Source organism: Salvelinus alpinus, chromosome 13 (assembly GCF_045679555.1).
Source record: "Salvelinus alpinus chromosome 13, SLU_Salpinus.1, whole genome shotgun sequence".
Lineage (NCBI taxonomy): Eukaryota > Metazoa > Chordata > Actinopteri > Salmoniformes > Salmonidae > Salvelinus > Salvelinus alpinus.
In genome coordinates, this window is record NC_092098.1 from 49,920,339 (window position 1) to 49,942,884 (window position 22,546).

General features: G+C 43.8%; 1 protein-coding gene across 2 annotated transcripts in view; it reads left to right on the forward strand.

The window, feature by feature from the left end:
* Positions 1-22,546, forward strand: part of LOC139537862 (calcium/calmodulin-dependent protein kinase kinase 1-like) — a 128,018-nt gene that overhangs the window by 38,074 nt on the left and 67,398 nt on the right. For both annotated transcript variants that reach the window (XM_071339714.1, XM_071339715.1), the window contains exons 3-5: positions 8,055-8,505; positions 18,535-18,582; positions 20,525-20,578. In XM_071339714.1, coding sequence (XP_071195815.1) covers positions 8,182-8,505; positions 18,535-18,582; positions 20,525-20,578 — 426 coding nt within the window. In that variant the 5' untranslated portion in view covers positions 8,055-8,181. The remainder of the gene's footprint in view (positions 1-8,054; positions 8,506-18,534; positions 18,583-20,524; positions 20,579-22,546) is intronic.

Here is a 22,546-nt window from a genome sequence, read left to right on the forward strand (position 1 = left end):
TTTCCATGATCTAAGGGCACTCTCTGGTTGAATTTTCGAGTTGAATATATATATATATATTGATGTTGGGCCTGGCTCCCAGTCGGCGTTCCAATTCATCCCAAACGTGTTAGATGCGGTTAAGGTCAGGGCTCTGTGCAGGCCAGTCAAGTTCTTCCACATTGATCTCAAAAAAGCATTTCTGTATGGACCTCGATTGGTGCATGGGGGCATTGTTAAGCTGAAACCTGAAAGGGTCTTCCCCAAACTGTTGCCACAAAGTTGGAAGCACAAAATCATCTCGAATGTCATTATATGCTGTAGCGTTAAGATTTCCCTTCACTGGAACTAAGGGGCCCGAACCATGAAAAAACAGCCCAAGACCATTATTCCTCATCCACCAAACCCAGATTTGTCCATCGGACTGCCAGATGGTGAAGTGCGATTCATTACTCCAGAGAACGTGTTTCCACTTCCACTCCAATGGCGTCGAGCTTTACACCACTCCAGCCGACGCTTGCCATTGGCATGGTGATCTTAGGCTTGTGTGTAGCTGCTCGGCCATGGAAACCCATTTCATGAAGTTCCCGACAAACTGTTCTTATGCTGATGTTGCTTCCAGAGGGAATTTGGAACTCGGTTGTGTGTTGCAACCGAGGACAGACGATATTTACACGCTACGCTCGGTCCCGTTCTGTGAGCTTGTGTGGCCTACCACTTTGCGGCTGAGCCGTTGTTGCTCCTAAACGTTTCCACTTCACAATAACAGCACTTACAGTTGACCGGGACAGCTCTAGCAGGGCACACATTTGACAAACTGACTTGTTAGAAAGGTGGCATCCTGTGACAGCGCCACGTTGAATGTCACTGCGCTCTTCAGTTAGGCCTTTCTACTGCCAATGTTTGTCTATGGAGATTACATGGATGAGCGCGATTTTATACACCTGTCAGCAACGGGTGCTGCTGAAAAATCAGAATCCACTAATTTGAAGGGGTGTCCACATACTTTTGTTCACTCGCTCTCCTATTCCTTGAGGAATTCTCCACAGTGTCACATTTGTGTCCCTGCCCTCTCTGTGCTATATTATAATATATATATTTTTGTATAAATGTTTTTCTTCAGGATTTTGGAAATTCTCCCGTGACCCCATTTTCATATCAGGCGACCCCGTGACCTCTAGTTTGGGGGCAGCTTGACCTAGTGTAACAGTATAACTTTAGACCGTCCCCTCCCCCCGACCCGGGCGCGAACCAGGGACCCTCTGCACACATCAACAACGGTCGCCCACGAAGCATCGTTACCCATCGCTCCACAAAGGCCGCGGCCCTTGCAGAGCAAGGGGAAACCCTACTTCAAGTCTCAGAGCAAGTGACGTAACCGATTGAAACGCTATTAGCGCGGACCCGCTAACTAGCTAGCCATTTCACATCCGTTACACTAGGTTGAAGATAACAAAGGATAAGACAACGTAATAATTCCATGCAGAAGCGGACCAGCACCGGAGCGAAAGACTGGAAGTAAATATTAGCAGTACATAAAGTTCGCCATCAAAGTAGAAAATAAACACAATCGTAGTAAATTTCAGGTTCACTACTCAGCAACAACAATAACTGTTTTACTCCCATTCTATTCATCTAAAATGTTTTTATGACTAATCTAAAGCCACTTTGTTACATGATTTCCTGACCTCTGGTCACGTTTTCACTGCTAATCCTGTAGAATCAGCCACGGCGCCGGTCCAATTAATGTGTTTTTTTTCTATAACGCTTCTATAACGCTTCTATAACGCTTCCATGAGAAATTATTAGGTTGTTTTAATTATCAGCCTAATACCAGGAAGTGACTTCTCCATGTTTATCAATGGGGTCAAGAGTCAATGGCTCTTCTCTTTCTCTCCATTCCGCTCTGCCTCTACGCTTCAACCAATGAAAAGGCTTTCAAAGTGTAATTACTGTTTTGGCAGCAGTGTTTGTTGTGAAGTAGAAAGACAGTCATCCGACCAAGGAACACTGAAAGCTACACGCTGTAAGTTTTAGTGAATTCGTGGGTGCGTCAAGGTCCTTCACATTAATGGTTGTCAGGGGCAACGAGCAGCCAGCCCTCCAGAACTTGGATTGCCCACCCACTGTGAGTGAACTGATATGGTGGAGTCGACACGTACACCCACACACACACACACACACACACACACACACACACACACACACACACACACACACACACACACACACACACACACACACACACACACACAGCCACGGGTGTTGTGAGTTGGGGTGAGGCAGAGACGTGATAGAATCAAGCATTTGATGTTACTGTGAATCGACTCCAGTTGACATGGAGCCAAGACTGCACCGGTGAAATAAACTGCTGCATGAATCCACTTGACCCCAGTTAAGTCCCAGTTGAATCCACTTGACCCCATTTAAGTCCCAGTTGAATCCACTTGACCCCAGTTAAGTCCCAGTTGAATCCACTTGACCCCAGTTAAGTCCCAGTTGAATCCACTTGACCCCAGTTGAATCCACTTGACCCCAGTTAAGTCCCAGTTGAATCCACTTGACCCCAGTTAAGTCCCAGTTGAATCCACTTGACCCCAGTTAAGTCCCAGTTGAATCCACTTGACCCCAGTTAAGTCCCAGTTGAATCCACTTGACCCCAGTTAAGTCCCAGTTGAATCCACTTGACCCCAGTTAAGTCCCAGTTGAATCCACTTGACCCCAGTTAAGTCCCAGTTGAATCCACTTGACCCCAGTTAAGTCCCAGTTGAATCCACTTGACCCCAGTTAAGTCCCAGTTGAATCCACTTTACCCCAGTTAAAAGTCCCAGTTGAATCCACTTTACCCCAGTTAAAAGTCCCAGTTATCTAGAATACCAGTCACTGACTAAAGGAGAGGGTTCTCAGAAATAGCAGAAGATGACAATGTGTTAATGTGTGTGTCTTACGGTGTGTGTGTATGTTACTGTGTGTGTGTGTGTTAGTGTGTGTGTGTTACGGTGTGTGTGTGTGTGTGTGTATGTTACGGTGTGTGTGTGTGTATGTTATGGTGTGTGTGTGTGTTACGATATGTGTGTTACGGTGTGTGTGTTTTACGGTGTGTGTATGTTACGGTGTGTGTGTGTGTGTTACGGTGTGTGTGTTACGGTGTGTGTGTGTGTGTTACGGTGTGTGTGTGTTAGAGGTCGACCTATTAAACGGAATGGCCGATTAATTAGGGCCGATTTCAAATTTCATAACAATCAGAAATCGGTATTTTTACACCTTTATTTAATCTTTATTTAACTAGGCAAGTCAGTTAAGAACACATTCTTATTTTCAATGACGGCCTAGGAACGGTGGGTTAACTGCCTCGTTCAGGGGCAGAAGGACAGATTTTTACCTTGTCAGCTCCGGGGATTCAATCTTGCAACCTTACAGTTAACTAGTCCAACGCTCTAACCACCTGATTACATTGCACTCCACGCGGAGCCTGCCTGTTACGCGAATGCAGTAGAAGCCAAGGTAAGTTGCTAGCTAGCATTAAACTTATCTTATAAAAAACAATCAATCAATCTTAATCACTAGTTAACTACACATGGTTGATGATATTACTAGTTTATCTAGCGTGTCCTGCGTTGCATATAATCGATGCGGTGCGTATCGTTGCTCCAATGTGTACCTAACCATAAACATCAATGCCTTTCTTAAAATCAATACACAGAAGTATATATTTTTAAACCTGCATATTTAGCTAAAAGAAATCCAGGTTAGCAGGCAATATTAACCAGGTGAAATTGTGTCACTTCTCTTGCGTTCATTGCACGCAGAGTCAGTGTATATGCAACAGTTTGGGCCGCCTAATTTGCCAGAATTTTACGTAATTATTATGACATAACATTGAAGGTTGTGCAATGTAACAGAAATATTTAGACTTAGGGATGCCACCCGTTAGATAAAATACGGAACGGTTCCGTATTTCACTGAAAGAATAAACGTCTTGTTTTCGAGATGATAGTTTCCGGATTCGACCATATTAATGACCTAAGGCTCGTATTTGTGTGTTATTATGTTATAACTAAGTCTATGATTTGATAGAGCAGTCTGACTGAGCGGTGGTAGGCAGCAGCAGGCTCGTAAGCATTCATTCAAACAGCACTTTCTTGCGTTTTGCCAGAAGCTCTTCGCTGTGCTTCAAGCCTATCAACTCCCGAGATTAGGCTGGTGTAACCGATGTGAAATGGCTAGCTAGCGCGTTAATAGCGTTTCAAACGTCACTCGCTCTGAGACTTGGAGTAGTTATTCCCCTTGCTCTGCCATTGTGTTCCTGGTTCGAGCCCAGGTAGGAGCGAGGAGAGGGATGGAAGCTATACTGTTACACTGGCAATACTAGAGTGCCTATAAGAACATCCAATAGTCAAAGGTATATGGAATACAAATGGTATAGAGAGAAATAGTCCTATAATAACTACAACCTAAAACTTCTTACCTGGGAATATTGAAGACTCATGTTAAAAGGAACCACCAGCTTTCATATGTTCTCATGTTCTGAGCAAGGAACTTAAACGTTAGCTTTCTTACATGGCACATATTGTACTTTTACTTTCTTCTCCAACACTTTGTTTTTGCATTATTTAAACCAAATTGAACATGTTTCATTATTATTTTGAGGCTAAATAGATTTTATTGATGTATTATATTAAGTTAAAATAAGTGTTCATTCAGTATTGTTGTAATTGTCATTATTACAAATAAATACATTTTTAAAAAAGTCAGATTAATCGGTATCGGCTTTTTTGGGTCCTCCAATAATCGGTATCGGCGTTGAAAAATCATAAACGGTCGACCTCTAGTGTGTTACGGTGTGTGTGTGTTATGGTGTGTGTGTGTTACAGTGTGTTACGGTGTGTGTGTGTTACAGTGTGTTACGGTGTGTGTGTGTTACGGTGTGTTACAGTGTGTTACGGTGTGTGTGTGTGTGTTACGGTGTGTGTGTGTGTGTTACGGTGTGGGTGTGTGTGTGTGTGTTACGGTGTGTGTGTGTGTGTTACGGTGTGTGTGTGTTACGGTGTGTGTGTGTTACGGTGTGTGTGTGTGTGTGTGTGTTACGGTGTGTGTGTGTGTTACGGTGTGTGTGTGTGTGTTACGGTGTATGTGTGTGTGTTACGGTGTGTGTGTGTGTGTTACGGTGTGTGTGTGTTACGGTGTGTGTGTGTTACGGTGTGTGTGTGTGTGTGTGGGTGTGTGTGTGTTACGGTGTGTGTGTGTGTGTGTGTTACGGTGTGTGTGTGTGTGTGTGTGTGTGTGTGTGTGTGTGTGTGTGTGTGTGTGTGTGTGTGTTACGGTGTGTGTGTGTGTGTGTGTGTGTGTGTGTGTGTGTGTGTGTGTGTGTGTGTGTGTGTGTTACGGTGTGTGTGTGTTACGGTGTGTGTGTGTGTGTGTGTGTGTGGTACGGTGTGTGTGTGTGTGTGTTACGGTGTGTGTGTGTGTGTGTGTGTGTGTGTTACGGTGTGTGTGTGTGTGTGCGTGTGTGTTACGGTGTGTGTGTGCGTGTGTGTTACGGTGTGTGTGTGTGTGTGTGTGTTACGGTGTGTGTGTGTGTGTGTGTGTGTGTTTTACTGTTTGTATAGTTCCTACAGAAAGTGTTCACAACCCATCGCTTTTTACACTTTTTATGTCACAGGGATTCAAACGGATGTAACTTTCCTTTTTATGTCACAGGGATTCAAACGGATGTAACTTTCCTTTTTTGTCAACGACCCACACACAACACTAATGTCAAAGTGGAAGAATAATTCTACAATTTTAAAAAATATTATGAAAAATAGATCAATATTAAACCCCCTGATTACAGCTGCAATTCTTTCTAGGTAAGTCTCTAAGAGCTTTCCACACCTGGATTGTGCATCATTTGCCCATTTATTCTTTTCAAAATTCTTCAAGCTCTGTCAAATTAGTTGTTGATCATTGCTATACAGCCATTTAAGTCTTGCCATATATTTTCAAGCTGATTTAAGTCAAAACTGTAACTAGGCCATTCAGGAACATGTAATGTCATCTTGGTACGTAAGCAACCCCAGGGTATATTTGTCTTTGTGTTTTAGGTTATTGTCATGCTGAAAGGTGAATTTGTCTCCCAGTATCTTTGAAAGCAGACTGAATCAGGTTTTCCTCTAGGATTTTGCCTGTTCTTAGCTCCATTCAGTTTCCGATAACAAGCATACCCATAACATGATGCAGCCACCATCATGCAGGAAAATATGATGAGTGGTGAGTGGGTCCAGGGGCAGGCAGGTCCAGGGGCAGGCAGAAGGTCATACACAGGAGGAGGTAGGTAGCTGGGTCCAGGGGCAGGCAGAAGGTCATACACAGGGGGTCCAAAAAGGCAACAGTACAGGTAGGGAAAAGGGTAGTAACGTCATCTGGGAGATCAGGCAATAGGTTGATAACAGGAAAAGTACAGGCAGGGAATAGGCCAAAAGCGTCGTTAGTGAGGCAGGCAAAAACTATCATACACGGGAGGATTAGAAGTGTGTCACAAAACAAACAATATCTTACAATGATGGGGTGCAAAGAACTGAACTAAATAGTGTGTGATAATGACATACAGGTGTGAACAGGTGATCAGAATTCAGGTGATTGGGATCTGGAGAGTGAGCTGCGCTCAGGTGATCTATGTGTTTGAGAGTGTGAGTTGGGAGAAGACGTTACAAACAGGTGTAGATCTTACTGTGAAATGCTTACTGACAAGCCGTTAACCAACCATGCAGTTATAGGAAAATAGAGTTAAGAAAATATTTACTAAATCAACGAGTTTCAAAAAAAAAAAATATTTTTAATGTGTGTGTGTTACTGTGTGTGTGTGTGTGTGTGTGTGTGTGTGTGTGTGTGTTTGTGTGTGTTACTGTGTGTCTGTGTGTGTGTTATTTACTCCCTGATTAAGATAGGTTCTTTGAGACATGTTTCCTGTGTTCCGTCCCTCCCTCCTTCCTTCCTCCTGTCCTTCCTCCCTCCCTCCCTCCTTCATCCCTCCTTCCTTCCTCCTGTCCTTCATCTTGGAGTAGATCTGACCCTCTGTCTGTGGTCTTTTCTGCAGAGACAATAATTCCTCAACCAGCTGGCTGCTCCACCTCCCTCTGATACCAGCTCACTATGACAAGCTGTTTCCCTCATTTACATTTGGAATAAAAGGAGAGAGCTTACAATGAACAAATCTCTGCTGTTATTGTCACATAGGTTCAAACACACAGAGACACACACAAACAGACAAACACACACACAGACACTCGGTGTAATTGCATGAAACAGTGGATCTTGTTCATCAGATCGGTGTTAAGACAGGCATGTAAACACACACACACAGACACTCAGAGAGAGAGAGCTGGAGACAGATAGAGAGAGAGAGAGAGGCAGATGGAGAGAGGGGGAGAGAGAGGGAGAGAGAGAGAGGGGCAGATGGAGAGAGGGGGAGAGAGAGAGGCAGAGGGAGAGAGAGAGGGGCAGATGGAGAGAGAGAGACAAATGGAGAGAGTCAGACACAGATGAAGAGAGAGAGAGGCAGATGGAGAGAGGGGGAGAGAGAGAGAGAGGGGCAGATGGAGAGAGGGGGAGAGAGAGAGGCAGAGGGAGAGAGAGAGGGGCAGATGGAAAGAGAGAGGGGCAGATGGATTTTCACCATCATTATTTAACCTCTTGAGATGGGAAACAGATTTGTATGAAGTTAAACATGTGCTCTTTATGACAGAATGTTACAATTAGCTAAAATCAAAACTTTTTGGGGGACCAAGTTACACTTCTCAAAGAGCATTGACTTGGTGGAATGCCAATGTGTACATGCTCTTGTGTGGATTAGATTGGTCTGGTTGTTATCTGTAACCTGTAAATCATGGAACATGATACAATGTCCATATCATATGATATCATAATGTGTTTGATCTGTATTTTTATTGAGCTGCCCTCTCGGCCAGGTCTCCATTGGTCTCCTCAATGGGATAAATACAGGTTAAATGAAGGTTAAATAACAATAATAGTACAATCATCTCAATCATTTTCTCTTCTGTATGAAATGATCCCTCCCTCTACTCTGTTGGCTGCAGCTCCAGTGAGGCTCCAGTGCGAGTCCCCCCCCTCCTGGCTGGCCCAGACCACGTTGATGCTGTTGTGCCCACCCCGCCTCCCTCCTCCCCTTTTACTCCGGCGTTCCCACCATACCTTCTTCCAGTGATGGCTATGAGTACCGACCCGGGCTGCAGAAGGGACGACTCTGACCCTGACTCAATGACCCCTGACCCCAGTAACCTCACCGCCATGATGGCCGCAGTCACCATGAAGACCACCGAGACAGACGTCTCACCGGCCAATGGCGTGAGGAACGGGGCTCAGCAGGACGGAGCTAAAAGGGGCCCTCCTTCGCGGGCACACCTCTCAGGGAGGAAGCTGTCGCTACAGGAACGAGGGACGTACCCATCAGGGGGGACTCACGTCTCCCCCCGTGTGGCACGCAGACCCACCGTGGAGTCCAAGCAGGTCTCCATCTCAGATGCAGAGGTGAGTGAACGGACTCTGCGCCTTCACAGGGAAAGGGATAGGAATTTAATGCAATTCAGTTCAGTGCAAAAAACATGATTATTGCTCCTATGTTTTGAGTTGAATTGAGAGGGCTAAGTCAGGTTTATAAATGGGGTTTGGAGGCATAGTTCAGTGGTAGAACGTCTGACTGAATACCAAGAGGTTTTCAGGTTTAAATAAAAGATGAATAGAATTAAACATAAAATGTTGAAGACACCAGCAGCCACAGCCAGAGAAATCCTGTTTGCATCTTTTTGCAGTCATTGTTGGCTTGAGAGTCACAGCTCTGTATGTGTGCAGTGGGATCAGTGAATGGTGGGATTGTATGCTCCATCATTGTGAACTGTGATTTGTAGTGCAGAATAGACTTGATTTTTCTGTATTAGAAAGAAAGTGAATCTCGTCCGAGCTGGCGTGTGTCGTGCCACTGGACCAGTCAGGAGCTTTCTCTCTCAGAGAGCTTAAGTTTTAGCAGCATTTAATGGGTCCACATACTAATCCCTGTGTGTGTGTGTGTGTGTGTGTGTGTGTGTGTGTGTGTGTGTGTGTGTGTGTGTGTGTGTGTGTGTGTGTGTGTGTGTGTGTGTGTGTGTGTGTGTGTGTGTGTGTGTGTGTGTGTGTGTGTGTGTGTGTGTGCGCCCCCGCACATGTGTGTATGTTCTGAGATGACCTAGGGCAGTGCTCTGCTCGGGAACAGTCATGACATTGTGGGATTGACATGAATGTGTAATGTACATATAGAATATTGTGGCAAACCTCTTGAAGGTTAGGAACGTTTGTCACAAATTAAGTGGGAAACTGTCACCAAAATCACGCCAGAGTGAGAGTTCTTTCGAACAGGACAGTACCTGTGTGTTTGTCTCTCCGTCCTGGTCCACCCAGGCCGCAGGCAAGGTCAAGGATAGCAGGGTTCGGTACACGAATCGGGTTCTCGGTAGGTCCAGGTCCAAACGCCAACAGGTGAGTCCAAAACAGTCAGGCTCCTACACCGTAAATCAAACCAATATATATTGTCTCTTTCTCTTTGGTTCATAGATCCTTCCAGCCCTCTCTCTCTCTTCCTGGTTTGTCTTGACCCTTTATCTCTGGGTCGGCTCCACCTTCTGAGGGTTCCCCTTGCTTCTGGGAATTGTAGTTTTGGCAGTCGGCCATTTTGTGATCTGTATTTCTGATTTTAGTGATCGGGCAGAGCCCGTTTATTAGTTCTGTTCTCTCACATACAGTGGGGAGAACAAGTATTTGATACACTGCCGATTTTGCAGGTTTTCCTACTTACAAAGCATGTAGAGGTCTGTCATTTTTATCATAGGTACACTTCAACTGTGAGAGACGGAATCTAAAACAAAAATCCAGAAAATCACATTGTATGATTTTTAAGTAATTAATTTGCATTTTATTGCATGACATAAGTATTTGATCACCTACCAACCAGTAAGAATTCCGGCTCTCACAGACCTGTTAGTTTTTCTTTAAGAAGCCCTCCTGTTCTCCACTCATTACCTGTATTAACTGCACCTGTTTGAACTCGTTACCTGTATAAAAGACACCTGTTCACACACTCAATCAAACAGACTCCAACCTCTCCACAATGGCCAAGACCAGAGAGCTGTGTAAGGACATCAGGGATAAATTGTAGACCTGTACAAGGCTGGGATGGGCTACAGGACAATAGCCAAGCAGCTTGGTGAGAAGGCAACAACTGTTGGCACAATTATTAGAAAATGGAAGAAGTTCAAGATGACGGTCAATCACCCTCGGTCTGGGGCTCCATGCAAGATCTCACCTCGTGGGGCATCAATGATCATGAGGAATGTGAGGGATCAGCCCAGAACTACACGGCAGGACCTGGTCAATGACCTGAAGAGAGCTGGGACCACAGTCTCAAAGAAAACCATTAGTAACACACTACGCCGTCATGGATTAAAATCCTGCAGCGCACGCAAGGTCCCCCTGCTCAAGCCAGCGCATGTCCAGGCCCGTCTGAAGTTTGCCAATGACCATCTGGATGATCCAGAGGAGGAATGGGAGAAGGTCATGTGGTCTGATGAGACAAAAATAGAGCTTTTTGCTCTAAACTCCACTCGCCGTGTTTGGAGGAATAGAAGGATGAGTACAACCCCAAGAACACCATCCCAACCGTGAAGCATGGAGGTGGAAACATCATTCTTTGGGGATGCTTTTCTGCAAAGGGGACAGGACGACTGCACCGTATTGAGGGGAGGATGGATGGGGCCATGTATCGCGAGATCTTGACCAACAACCTCCTTCCCTCAGTAAGAGCATTGAAGATGGGTCGTGGCTGGGTCTTCCAGCATGACAACGACCCGAAACACACAGCCAGGGCAACTAAGGAGTGGCTCCGTAAGAAGCATCTCAAGGTCCTGGAGTGGCCTAGCCAGTCTCCAGACCTGAACCCAATAGAAAATCTTTGGAGGGAGCCGAAAGTCCGTATTGCCCAGCGACAGCCCCGAAACCTGAAGGATCTGGAGAAGGTCTGTATGGAGGAGTGGGCCAAAATCCCTGCTGCAGTGTGTGCAAACCTGGTCAAGAACTACAGGAAACGTATGATCTCTGTAATTGCAAACTAAGGTTTCTGTACCAAATATTCAGTTCTGCTTTTCTGATGTATCAAATACTTATGTCATGCAATAAAATGCAAATTAATTACTTAAAAATCATACAATGTGATTTTCTGGATTTTTGTTTTAGATTCCTTCTCTCACAGTTGAAGTGTACCTATGATACAAATTACAGACCTCTACATGCTTTGTAAGTAGGAAAACCTGCAAAATTGTCAGTGTATCAAATACTTGTTCTCCCCACTGTATCTGCCATTTATCACTCGACCCCCTTCGTTGCCACAATATGTTGCCTCTAGCTGCATAACCATCTGGTCTCATCTGAGGGAACACCAGGAAGTAGCCCATCTCCAAGAGCGTGTATGAAATGGCACCCTATTCCACTTGGACACTGGTCTAAAGTAGTGCACTTTATAGGGAATAGGGTGCCATTTGGGAAGCAGTCCGAGACTGAGAGATATACCTCTTAAATGTAATGGTGAAATGTGACACAACACCTGGATTTTGTCTTATGTAGCAAAATGTGAAGATTCTTTTTTTTACATTGGTAAAAAGTAGAGACTCAGAGCTACAAAATGATATATCATACACTGTATTTTTGAGGGAAAATGGGAAAGTAATTCTGCTTTGAAAGTTGATACGCTTGTTGTTAACTCACTTTTGTGAAAAGGGCATTTTAGTGTTTCGGTGAGAGAGCTCTTCTTTGTCTACACCCATTCAGCATCGTCCACACCCTCTTAAGCTTTAGCCCCATCCATCTCCTTGTATTCAGAGCGCACACTTGACGCTCTGGCCGAAGATTTGTTTACCTCCGGAGAACATGAAAACAGCCTAACCAGCGCTGGCAACAATTTCATTTTTTTTTTTGCTGACGTTTACTGACACCGGCCATATTCAACGGGTGTTGTACACTTTAGCTCAAGACATGTACCTAGCTAGCGAGCTAAACAATTAACCTAGCTAGGTAAACAACATGTAAGATCACACACATCACTTCACACGTTAGCTAACGAGCCAGCCACCTAACGTTAGCTAGGAACACTTTAGCTTGAAATGAAACAACTTTCTGTCAAAATTAGAAACATGTAATGTCTGAAAATGTAGCTAGCTAGACTATCTTATACATCATCATGGATGGTGGACGCGACTCCCTGTCACGGATCCATGCCACAAATGCCCTTAGTTTGAAGACGTAATCCCATCCCTTTAGCTATCATACTCTAATTCCACTGATTTCAAAACTCGAGCCTCCAGAAAGTGGAGAGCAACACTTATGCAGCTACATTTAAAAAAAGACGCGTTCGACAGGATTACTAACACAGACTGTCCAGCTCAAATAGTCAAAAGTCTTCTATATGGCAGACCAATCCGAACTCATCTCTCGGCATGTCCAGCCCATTCATTATCTCAGCCAATCGTGGCTAGTGGGGAGGTTGTCGTCTTTTTATGGGGCTTAACCAACAAGACTCGCAATTTAACCTTTGTATTCGTATTTTCAGATGGCATACAAGTTTGTTATTATGGCACATGAAAGTTCACATATTCAAAAAGGCATTTCTGCCCAAAAATTTGATTAACATTTTTTTATATACATATTTTTTACATTCAAGCAGCTCTCCTGTGAAGTCGTGACTTGCGATGTACGCCTAGTTTCCTGAATCGGGTCACAAATGTAGATTTCCACCTAATTAACATACCCAAAAGTAACCGATATTCATGTGTAATTACATGATTCTGACATGCAAAAACTTGGTATATTTGGAGTGAAGGCATCTGGGAGATGGTGAGGAAATTATCAGAAGATAGATAGGAGTTACATAGTTCAGAATACACAAGATCAAACACACACAAAATAACAGTTTTTTTTGTTAATTTATTTTGAAAGTCATCTTTCATTGACAACCTATAAGGGAATTACTGATGCCCATAGTTGGAAACACATCAGATAGCTTCCACAACATGTGAATGATATCAGAAAAAATGGTATTGATAGACCTAACAACTAGAAATGGTATTGATAGACCTAACAACTAGACATGGTATTGATAGACCTAACAACTAAAAATGGTATTGATAGACCTAACAACTAGAAATGGTATTGATAGACCTAACAACTAGAAATGGTATTGATAGACCTAACAACTAGAAATGGTATTGATAGACCTAACAACTAGAAATGGTATTGATATACCTAACAACTAGAAATGGTATTGATAGACCTAACAACTAGACATGGTATTGATAGACCTAACAACTAGACATGGTATTGATAGACCTAACAACTAGACATGGTATTGATAGACCTAACAACTAGACATGGTATTGATAGACCTAACAACTAGACATGGTATTGATAGACCTAACAACTAGACATGGTATTGATAGACCTAACAACTAGACATGGTATTGATAGACCTAACAACTAGAAATGGTATTGATAGACCTAACAACTAGACATGGTATTGATAGACCTAACAACTAGACATGGTATTGATAGACCTAACAACTAGACATGGTATTGATAGACCTAACAACTAGACATGGTATTGATAGACCTAACAACTAGACATGGTATTGATAGACCTAACAACTAGACATGGTATTGATAGACCTAACAACTAGACATGGTATTGATAGACCTAACAACTAGAAATGGTATTGATAGACCTAACAACTAGACATGGTATTGATAGACCTAACAACTAGACATGGTATTGATAGACCTAACAACTAGACATGGTATTGATAGACCTAACAACTAGACATGGTATTGATAGACCTAACAACTAGACATGGTATTGATAGACCTAACAACTAGACATGGTATTGATAGACCTAACAACTAGACATGGTATTGATAGACCTAACAACTAGACATGGTATTGATAGACCTAACAACTAGACATGGTATTTATAGACCTAACAACTAGACATGGACAAATGTTTTAGTAAGTGGTGTCAGGTGTGGACACGGGACGTTTTCAAGTGTCCCTAAACCTCTCTGAAGTGTCATATGTCTGTAAATTAGATAATTCCAGTGTTTTCGCTACATCCGCAATAACATCTGCTAAACACGTGTATGTGACCAATAAAATGTGATTTCGATTTTTTATCCTTAAACACAATTTATTCCATATCAACCTCACTCACAAACACATCATCATCTGCACATCTATCACTCCAGTGTTAATGCTAAATTGTAATTATTTCACCTCTATGGCCTATTTATTGCCTCCCTACTCTTCTACATTTGCACACACTGTACATAGATTTTTCTGTTGTGTTGTTATTGACTGTACGTTTGTTTATGTGTAACTCTGTGTTGAGGTTTTTTGTCTCACTGCTTTGCTTTATCTTGGTCAGGTCGCAGTTTAAAATGAGAACTTGTTCTCAACTGGCCTACCTGGTTAAATAAAGGTGATAAAAAAATAAAAAATAAAACTCGAAAATAGTGGTGGTGTTATGGGGTATCCAGGGTACATTCAAGTGTACTTTTCAACCTCTCCAAAGTGTCAGAATGTGGTAATTGCACTGTTTTTGCCCACTGCATGTGCCTTAAAGTGATTGTTTACTATAAAAACCAACAACTCAACACCAACCTCCCTCATACATTGTGGTGGTGGTGTGTTTTCATCATATTTTTCATGCGCAAAGATTTAGTCACTCGGTGGACATTCGATGTTGCCATTATGTCATACATCATTAGATAACATTGGCAATAGGCTAGATGTGTTCCTACCAACCTAAGGATTAATGTCATACCCCACGTGTAACTATAGCTCAAACACAGACCAAATTGAAGCTTACCTTGTAAGATGTTTGCTGTTTGGTGAAAACGTTGTATAAAATAAACATTTTGACTCTCGGGGCTGGTGATCAGTAACGGTAGGTCAAAGCCAGACAAATAAGATATCCTCATGATCTGTGGAGTCCCGGCTTTCGGTGTGAATCAACGTATTCCGTGTTTATCTTGTTTATGCTTCACACCGCCAACCGTAACGTAGGTAGCAGCCGTCTTGAAATTAGGTCATCGGTATGCCCTTATACACTCGTATGCCCATATATGGTAGTAAGTCCGAAGATTTTAAGGCACAGCTCAATAGCCAAGATACCATGTCTTTGCAGATGGGGAGTACCGTTCTCATACCAGACTGAATTGAATATAACAAATCAAATAGGGTCCCCAAATATGGGACTTTACATTTAAGAGGATTTATTAAAGGTTCTGTCTGGCTCCGGCTGTCAGCTTCTCAAAGACCAGAGGCTCTGTGTCTCAAAGGGAACCCTATTCCCTATATAGTGCACTACTATAGCACCCTATTCCCTATGTAGTGCACTACTATAGCACCCTATTCCCTATATTGTGCACTACTATAGCACCCTATTCCCTATATAGTGCACTACTATAGCACCCTAGTCCCTATATAATAGGGTTAAATGTGGAACGCGCCAAGGTTGTAGCTGTGCTGAGTGACAGTGAACCAGGATAACCTTTAACGGCATGGTGAGAGAGAGAGGAGTTTGTCCTCTTATTGACTTTTCCTGGGCTAGATCAGCTTCAATATTGCAGATTGTGGCTTCTATCAATGTCGTTGTCTGCATCATTTCCAATCCCCCATATCTATTTTTTTGTAAATATACAGTGTATATACTTATTAAAAGTATTGATATTTTCCTTTGTTATTTTCCCCTAACCCTACCACCCTCCTCTAATTAGAGTAAACTAATGGACAACAGCACTTAGGCTTCTATGTACTATATACATTTTACAGACACAGTATATTTTACAATACCTCTCTGTCTTTCTGTCTCTCTCACGCTCCATCTCTGTCAATCTCTCTACCTCTCTGTCTCTCTCTTTGTCTCTCTCACACTCCATCTCTGTCAATCTCTCTACCTCTCTGTCTTTCTCTCTCTTTCTCTCTCTCACACTCCATCTCTGTCAATCTCTCTACCTCTCTGTCTCTCTCTTTGTCTCTCTCACACTCCATCTCTGTCAATCTCTCTACCTCTCTGTCTTTCTGTCTCTTTCTGTCTCTCTCACACTCTGTCTCTGACATAATTTACAAACTAAGCATTTATGTTTAGTGAGTCTGCCAGATCAGAGGCAATAGGGATGACCAGTGATGTTCCCTTGATAAGTGTGTGAATTGGACCATTTTCCTGTCAAAAGTAAAGTACAGACACCTAAAAGTAGTACTTTAAAGTATTTCTACTTAAGTACTTTACTCTACTACTCTCACACTACGTCTCTCTCTCTCTCTCTCTCTCTCTCTCTCTCTCTCTCTCTCTCTCTCTCTCTCTCTCTCTCTCTCTCTCTCTCTCTCTCTCTCTCTCTCTCTCTCTCTCTCTCTCTCTCTCTCTCTCTCTCTCTCTCTCTCTCCCTTCCTCTCTCCCTATTTTTAGAGGGATGAACATAATTATAGAATCTCTTGTTTTGAAGCCGAGGATTAACCACAGTAATCCGTAGAGTAACACCTGAAACCCAACAATGCAGCGATGCTTTAACAACAATGACAGTCAGATGATCTCAGCCACACCCACAACAGCATCCCACACCCACAACAGCACCCCACACCCACAACAGCATCCCACACCCACAACAGCACCCCACACCCACAACAGCACCCCACACCCACAACAGCATCCCACACCCACAACAGCCCCCCACACCCACAACAGCACCCCACACCCACAACAGCACCCCACACCCACATCAGCATCCCACACCCACAACAGCACCCCACACCCACAACAGCACCCCACACCCACAACAGCACCCCACACCCACAACAGCACCCCACACCCACAACAGCATCCCACACCCACAACAGCATCCCACACCCACAACAGCACCCCACACCCACAACAGCACCCCACACCCACAACAGCACCCCACACCCACATCCTTGTCTCATAGTTTTGATGTTTCAGTGGTATTAGGAATCTCTCTAGCACTCCCTTTCTCTCTATTCTCTTCTCTCTCTCTCTCTCTCTCTCTTTCTCTCTCTCTCTCTTGTCTCTCTATCTTTCTCACTCTGCCCCCTCCATCTCTCTCCTCATTTTCCGACCACAGTGACAGCATCGCCTTCACACTTTTCAGAAAAAGCATGAGCAGCGTTTTGGCACCAATACATTTCCCTCTTCTATTTATTGGCTCGTCACCCGATGCTCAGTAATGAAGGAGTAATGTCTGTTTAAGTGGGTTCCATCCTCCCACAGTGCACACAGGTGTGTCTCTCTGCCCTCACTAAGGTGTTGGAAGAAACTATTGACCTCTGTCCCCTGCAGGGCCACTTTAATCTGAGGGACAGAACCTCTGTCCCCTGCAGGGCCACTTTAATCTGAGGGACAGAACCTCTCTCCCCTGCAGGGCCACTTTAATCTGAGGGACAGAACCTCTCTCCCCTGCAGGGCCACTTTAATCTGAGGGACAGAACCTCTCTCCCCTGCAGGGCCACTTCAAGGTGAGGGACAGAACCAAAATGGAGACTTGTAAAATCACCAGGAAATCAGCTGAAAGTGATTCAAATTTAGGAAATCTGTTCCCAAGTATTCCCACACGTAATTAGATCGACATATGTGATTGTTTTCCAAATTTAATCAGGGTTTTAAATGATTCTGCTTTTGTCAAATACTATATCTGTTTGTGCTGCTTGCAGTTTCCAGAGTTAGCCATCTTTGAGGCCGGATAACGTAACTCGTACGTGTAAAGGTTATTGATGTTGTTAGGTACAGCGGGAGTTTTTCTAAAATAGCTTTATAAATGAAAAGAGAGCAATGTATCGACCTACGTGAGGTTAAAGAGAGCCAGCCTACTCTCTGGTTGAGAATACAGTGATGTCCTAAACCTGTCACCTGTGATAAAATGAAGTGCACTATGGGTATCTAGCATCTTTAATGATGTGGCAGCTGCGTTCATATAGATGATGTTGCCGCGGTCTAGGAACGGTAGGAACGTCGGCTATTTAGTGAGACTGTATTTCTATAGAGAAGCCTCTTTTTATTCTCAGTTTCTTAACTAACTCATCAATATGCTTTTAAAAAGACAGCTTTTCATCTATCCAGATGCCCAGATATTTGTAACACGGACATGATCAATATGGACACCATCCAAAGTACATTATGCTAAAGTCATTAGCATCATTTTGTTATGTGCTCTAGTAAACATTTACTGTTGCATTTTATCCGCCTTCAATACTAGTTCTGGGGTCAATAAAGGTTTTCAATAATACAATGACAGTTTCAAGTTTGTATTTGTTATATGTACATGATACACATGGTATACACTGTCCAAATAAATGCTGACGCGCAGGTTACAGCATCCAATGTTCTATTTCTCTCTGCAGGGGGGATTTCTTTCTTTCCATGTTGTTTCCATGTTGTCGTTTACAAATGTCATCCCTTTCTTGTCTTCTTCCTGCTGCAGGACTGTGTCCAGCTGAACCAGTACAAGCTGAAGAGTGAGATCGGCAAGGTGAGCCTAGACCTAACGCAGAACACCCTGGATTTAATTATTCTCTTTCTGATATTGGTATAGCATGTTTCTTTACCATTGTGTCCCCGTTGTATCGAACTGTCTCCCATTGATTATACAGTCTGTTATGATTAACACCGAAGACAAAAATCTATATTATCCCTGAGCGGAATAGCCCCGTGTTCAATTACCTTATGTCAATCCTGCTGGTGTTATCCGTGCGCTGCCTCTGTCTCTGTCTGTCTGGGTCTGTCTGGGTCTTTCTCTGTCTGGGTCTTTCTCTGTCTGGGTCTGGATCTGTCTGTCTGGGTCGGTCTGTCTGGGTCTGTCTGTTTCTGTCTGTCTGGATCTGTCTGGGTCTGTCTGGATCTGTCTGTCTGGATCTGTCTGTCTGGGTCTGTCTCTGTCTGGGTCTGACTCTGTCTGGGTCTGTCTCTGTCTGAGTCTGTCTGTCTGGGTCTGTCTCTGTCTGGGTCTGCGTCTGACTCTGTCTGGGTCTGTCTCTGTCTGGATCCTACTCTGTCTGGGTCTGTCTCTGTCTGGGTCTGTCTCTGTCTGGGTCTGTCTGTCTGGGTCTGTCTGTCTGGGTCTGTCTGTCTGGGTCTGTCTGAATCTGTCTGTCTGGGTCTGTCTGTCTGGGTCTGTCTCTGTCTGGGTCTGTCTGTCTGGGTCTTTCTGTCTGGATCTGCCTCTGTCTGGGTCTGTCTGTCTGGGTCTGTCTCTGTCTGGGTCTGCCTGTCTGGGTCTTTCTGTCTGGATCTATCTCTGTCTGGGTCTGTCTCTGTCTGGGTCTGTCTGTCTGTCTGTCTGGATCTGTCTCTGTCTGGGTCTGTCTGGATCTGTCTCTGTCTGGGTCTGTTTCTGTCTGGGTCTGTCTGTCTGGATCTGTCTCTGTCTGGGTCTGTCTGTCTGGGTATGTCTCTGTCTGGGTCTGTCTGTCTGTTTATGTTTCTGTCTGGGTCTGTCTCTGTCTGTTTCTGTCTCTCTGTTTCTGTCTGGGTCTGTCTTTGTCTGGGTCTATCTCTGTCTGGGTCTGCCTGCTCAATCAGGACAGGCTTATGTAACAATCTCCATTAAAGGGCCTGACCATCAATAGAAGACGGTCATCTTTTAGCTGTTCTCTCCATAGCTCATATAAGAGTCATAGAGGTTTCCACTGGGGATCCAGTCCGTCCATAGTATCCTCTAGCTGCTTACCTCTTAGTCTTGGAGGGGAGATGTGTTAGAAAATATACTAGAAAGAGAGGCGCTGAAGCAAGGTGGAAGCTCTTTGCAAGTTACAGGCAAGTCTATGGGTCCAATGTTCCCTCCCCTTCTGAAATGTGAAAATATGTGAAATCGTGATTTGTCCAAATTATATGTTTTGTGCGTCTGTCTGCCCACGAGAGATTAGCCGCCTCCTAATCCAACAAGTGGTTTCTCTTAAGAATGATCCCTCAGGCTATTTGTTCTGTCTGTCTCCTATCTTTATGAAAGCCTCTGGACGAGTCACGTTGCTTTGATGTGAACTTGAATCATACGGTAGAGCGTGTCCATGAAGCATCTCGTCCTGTTTCCTCTGACTACTGAATGCTTCAGAGCACCAGAACCGGCTGGGACTGGGGGGAATTTATAAGAGGTGTTCCGTTCCACAGATGATTCATTCCACACCTACTAAGACTAGATAAACCCAACAGAGATACACTATAATAACATAGAGAGAAACACTATAATAACATAGAGAGAAACACTATAATAACATAGAGAGAAACACTATAATAACATAGAGAGAAACACTATAATAACATAGAGAGAAACACTATAATAACATAGAGAGACACACTATAATAACATAGAGAGAAACACTATAATAACATAGAGAGAAACACTATAATAACATAGAGAGATGGACTAAATATGCTGCATTATTGACATGTCTCTCTCCTCTCCTGTGACTTTGCAGGGCTCCTACGGGGTAGTCAAACTGGTCTACAATGACAATGATGACAATCACTATGTAAGTGACCAGCGTGTGTGTGTGTGTGTGTGTGTGTGTGTGTGTGTGTGTGTGTGTGTGTGTGTGTGTGTGTGTGTGTGTGTGTGTGTGTGTGTGTGTGTGTGTGTGTGTGTGTGTGTGTGTGTGTGTGTGTGTGTGTGTGTGTGTGTGTTAGCCCTCTTTCTACTTATAAAAGGAGACAATTATGATCCATCAACCATTTTCAGCTCTTTGTGAAGTGGAACGTTTTAGTAGCTTGAAATGATAATGGCCCAACTCAAGGCCTTTATCTACCTGCACACTGTCTTAGTTATCCCCTGGGTGTGTGTGTGTGTGCGTGTGTTGCGCGCATAACTGCGTGTGCATGTTTGTGATTCACCTTAATGGTGTCGATGCAAAGCGATCACATCAGTGGGAAAGGGTTCTCCGTTCCCCGTCTTAGTGCTCATGCTGACGGTGAGATGGCCTGTACTGTAAATGCACGGACAGATTGCATGGTTCAAATCAGAGACAGACTGGTCTCATCTGGAGAGAGAGAGATGGAGGCAGAGGTGCTGAGAGAGAGAAGGGGCGGAGAGATAGGGGGGAGAGAGGAGGGGGACAGAGCGAGAGATAAGGGGGGGGAGAGGGTGGTGAGAGAGAGAAAAGGAGAGAGATGAGAGAGATGGAGGTTTGGTCCTGGATAAAAACAAGGAGAGATGGATGAGGGGAAAAAACAACAAAAATGTATGACATCAAAACAAAATAATGTGTGACATCACAACTGGATGTCGCTCTGGAGAAGAGCGTCTGCTAAATGACTCAAATGTAATGTAACATGAGGAGGAGGAAGGCACAGGATTTAATTATATTTCCAGGCATTCAGACTTGGCTCCAAACTCTTTTGATTGGATCTGTACATCTGTGTCCACAGTGAGAGCTCCAAGTGGGAGCTCTGTTATACATCCTCACACGGAGTACCAGTAACCCTCTAATGGTAAAGATGTTGGACAACAAGAAAGGCTTCCCTGTAACAGATTTTGCAACAGATTATTTTGTGATTTTGTTGTCCAGTTTTGCACGCTCTAATCGTGTAGACAATCTACAGTCTATCTTAGATTACAAGATCATCTCTGATGTCATCTCTCTGTGTCAGCCGAAGTGACTGTTTCCCATGAGTATGGTAGTCGCTCTAATCACTTCCTCTGAAGCTCTGCTGTGCCCAGATCTTTTGAGTGTTCAAAATACACTTTTGTGGTAGAGTTTCTGTCACTGAGGGGTTATCAGATTGGTGGAATCCTTTTTGAAAGTTGCATAAACACACAGGCTAATAAAATAAAGCTGTGGACGTTAGGTTGAGGTGTAGTTCATGCTAGAGCACGACATGGCAACAGTCCGTGGACTTCGTCCTGTATATTAATACCTAATGCCGATGGGTCTCTGTGCTTTCGACGCATTGACATTGATCATGTAGTGAGATGGAAGTTATTTTTCTGTTTGTTGTGAGCACACTCCCCTGTTGTGAGCACACTCCCCTGTTGTGAGCACACTCCCCTGTTGTGAGCACACTCCCCTGTTGTGAGCACACTCCCCTGTTGTGAGCACACGCCCCTGTTGTGAGCACACTCGCCTGTTGTGAGCACACTCCCCTGTTGTGAGCACACTCCCCTGTTGTGAGCACACTCCCCTGTTGTGAGCACACTCCCCTGTTTTTAGTTTTCCTCCACTTTCTGATTTACTTCCTGTCTTTAAGTTTGGTGTGGGTTTCATTTACTTCCTGTCTTTAAGTTTGGTGTGGGTTTTCATTTACGTCCTGTCTTTAAGTTTGGTGTGGGTTTTCATTTACTTCCTGTCTTTAAGTTTGGTGTGGGTTTTCATTTTGTTTGGGTAGATTTAGTAGGTTCTCATGGTAGGTGTCGTAAAGGTCTCAGTTGTCAGTCCCCCCCCATGAGTGTCTTTCAGAACCCAAATCACTTTAGTGTGAAATGAAGAAGCTAATTATTAGCAGAC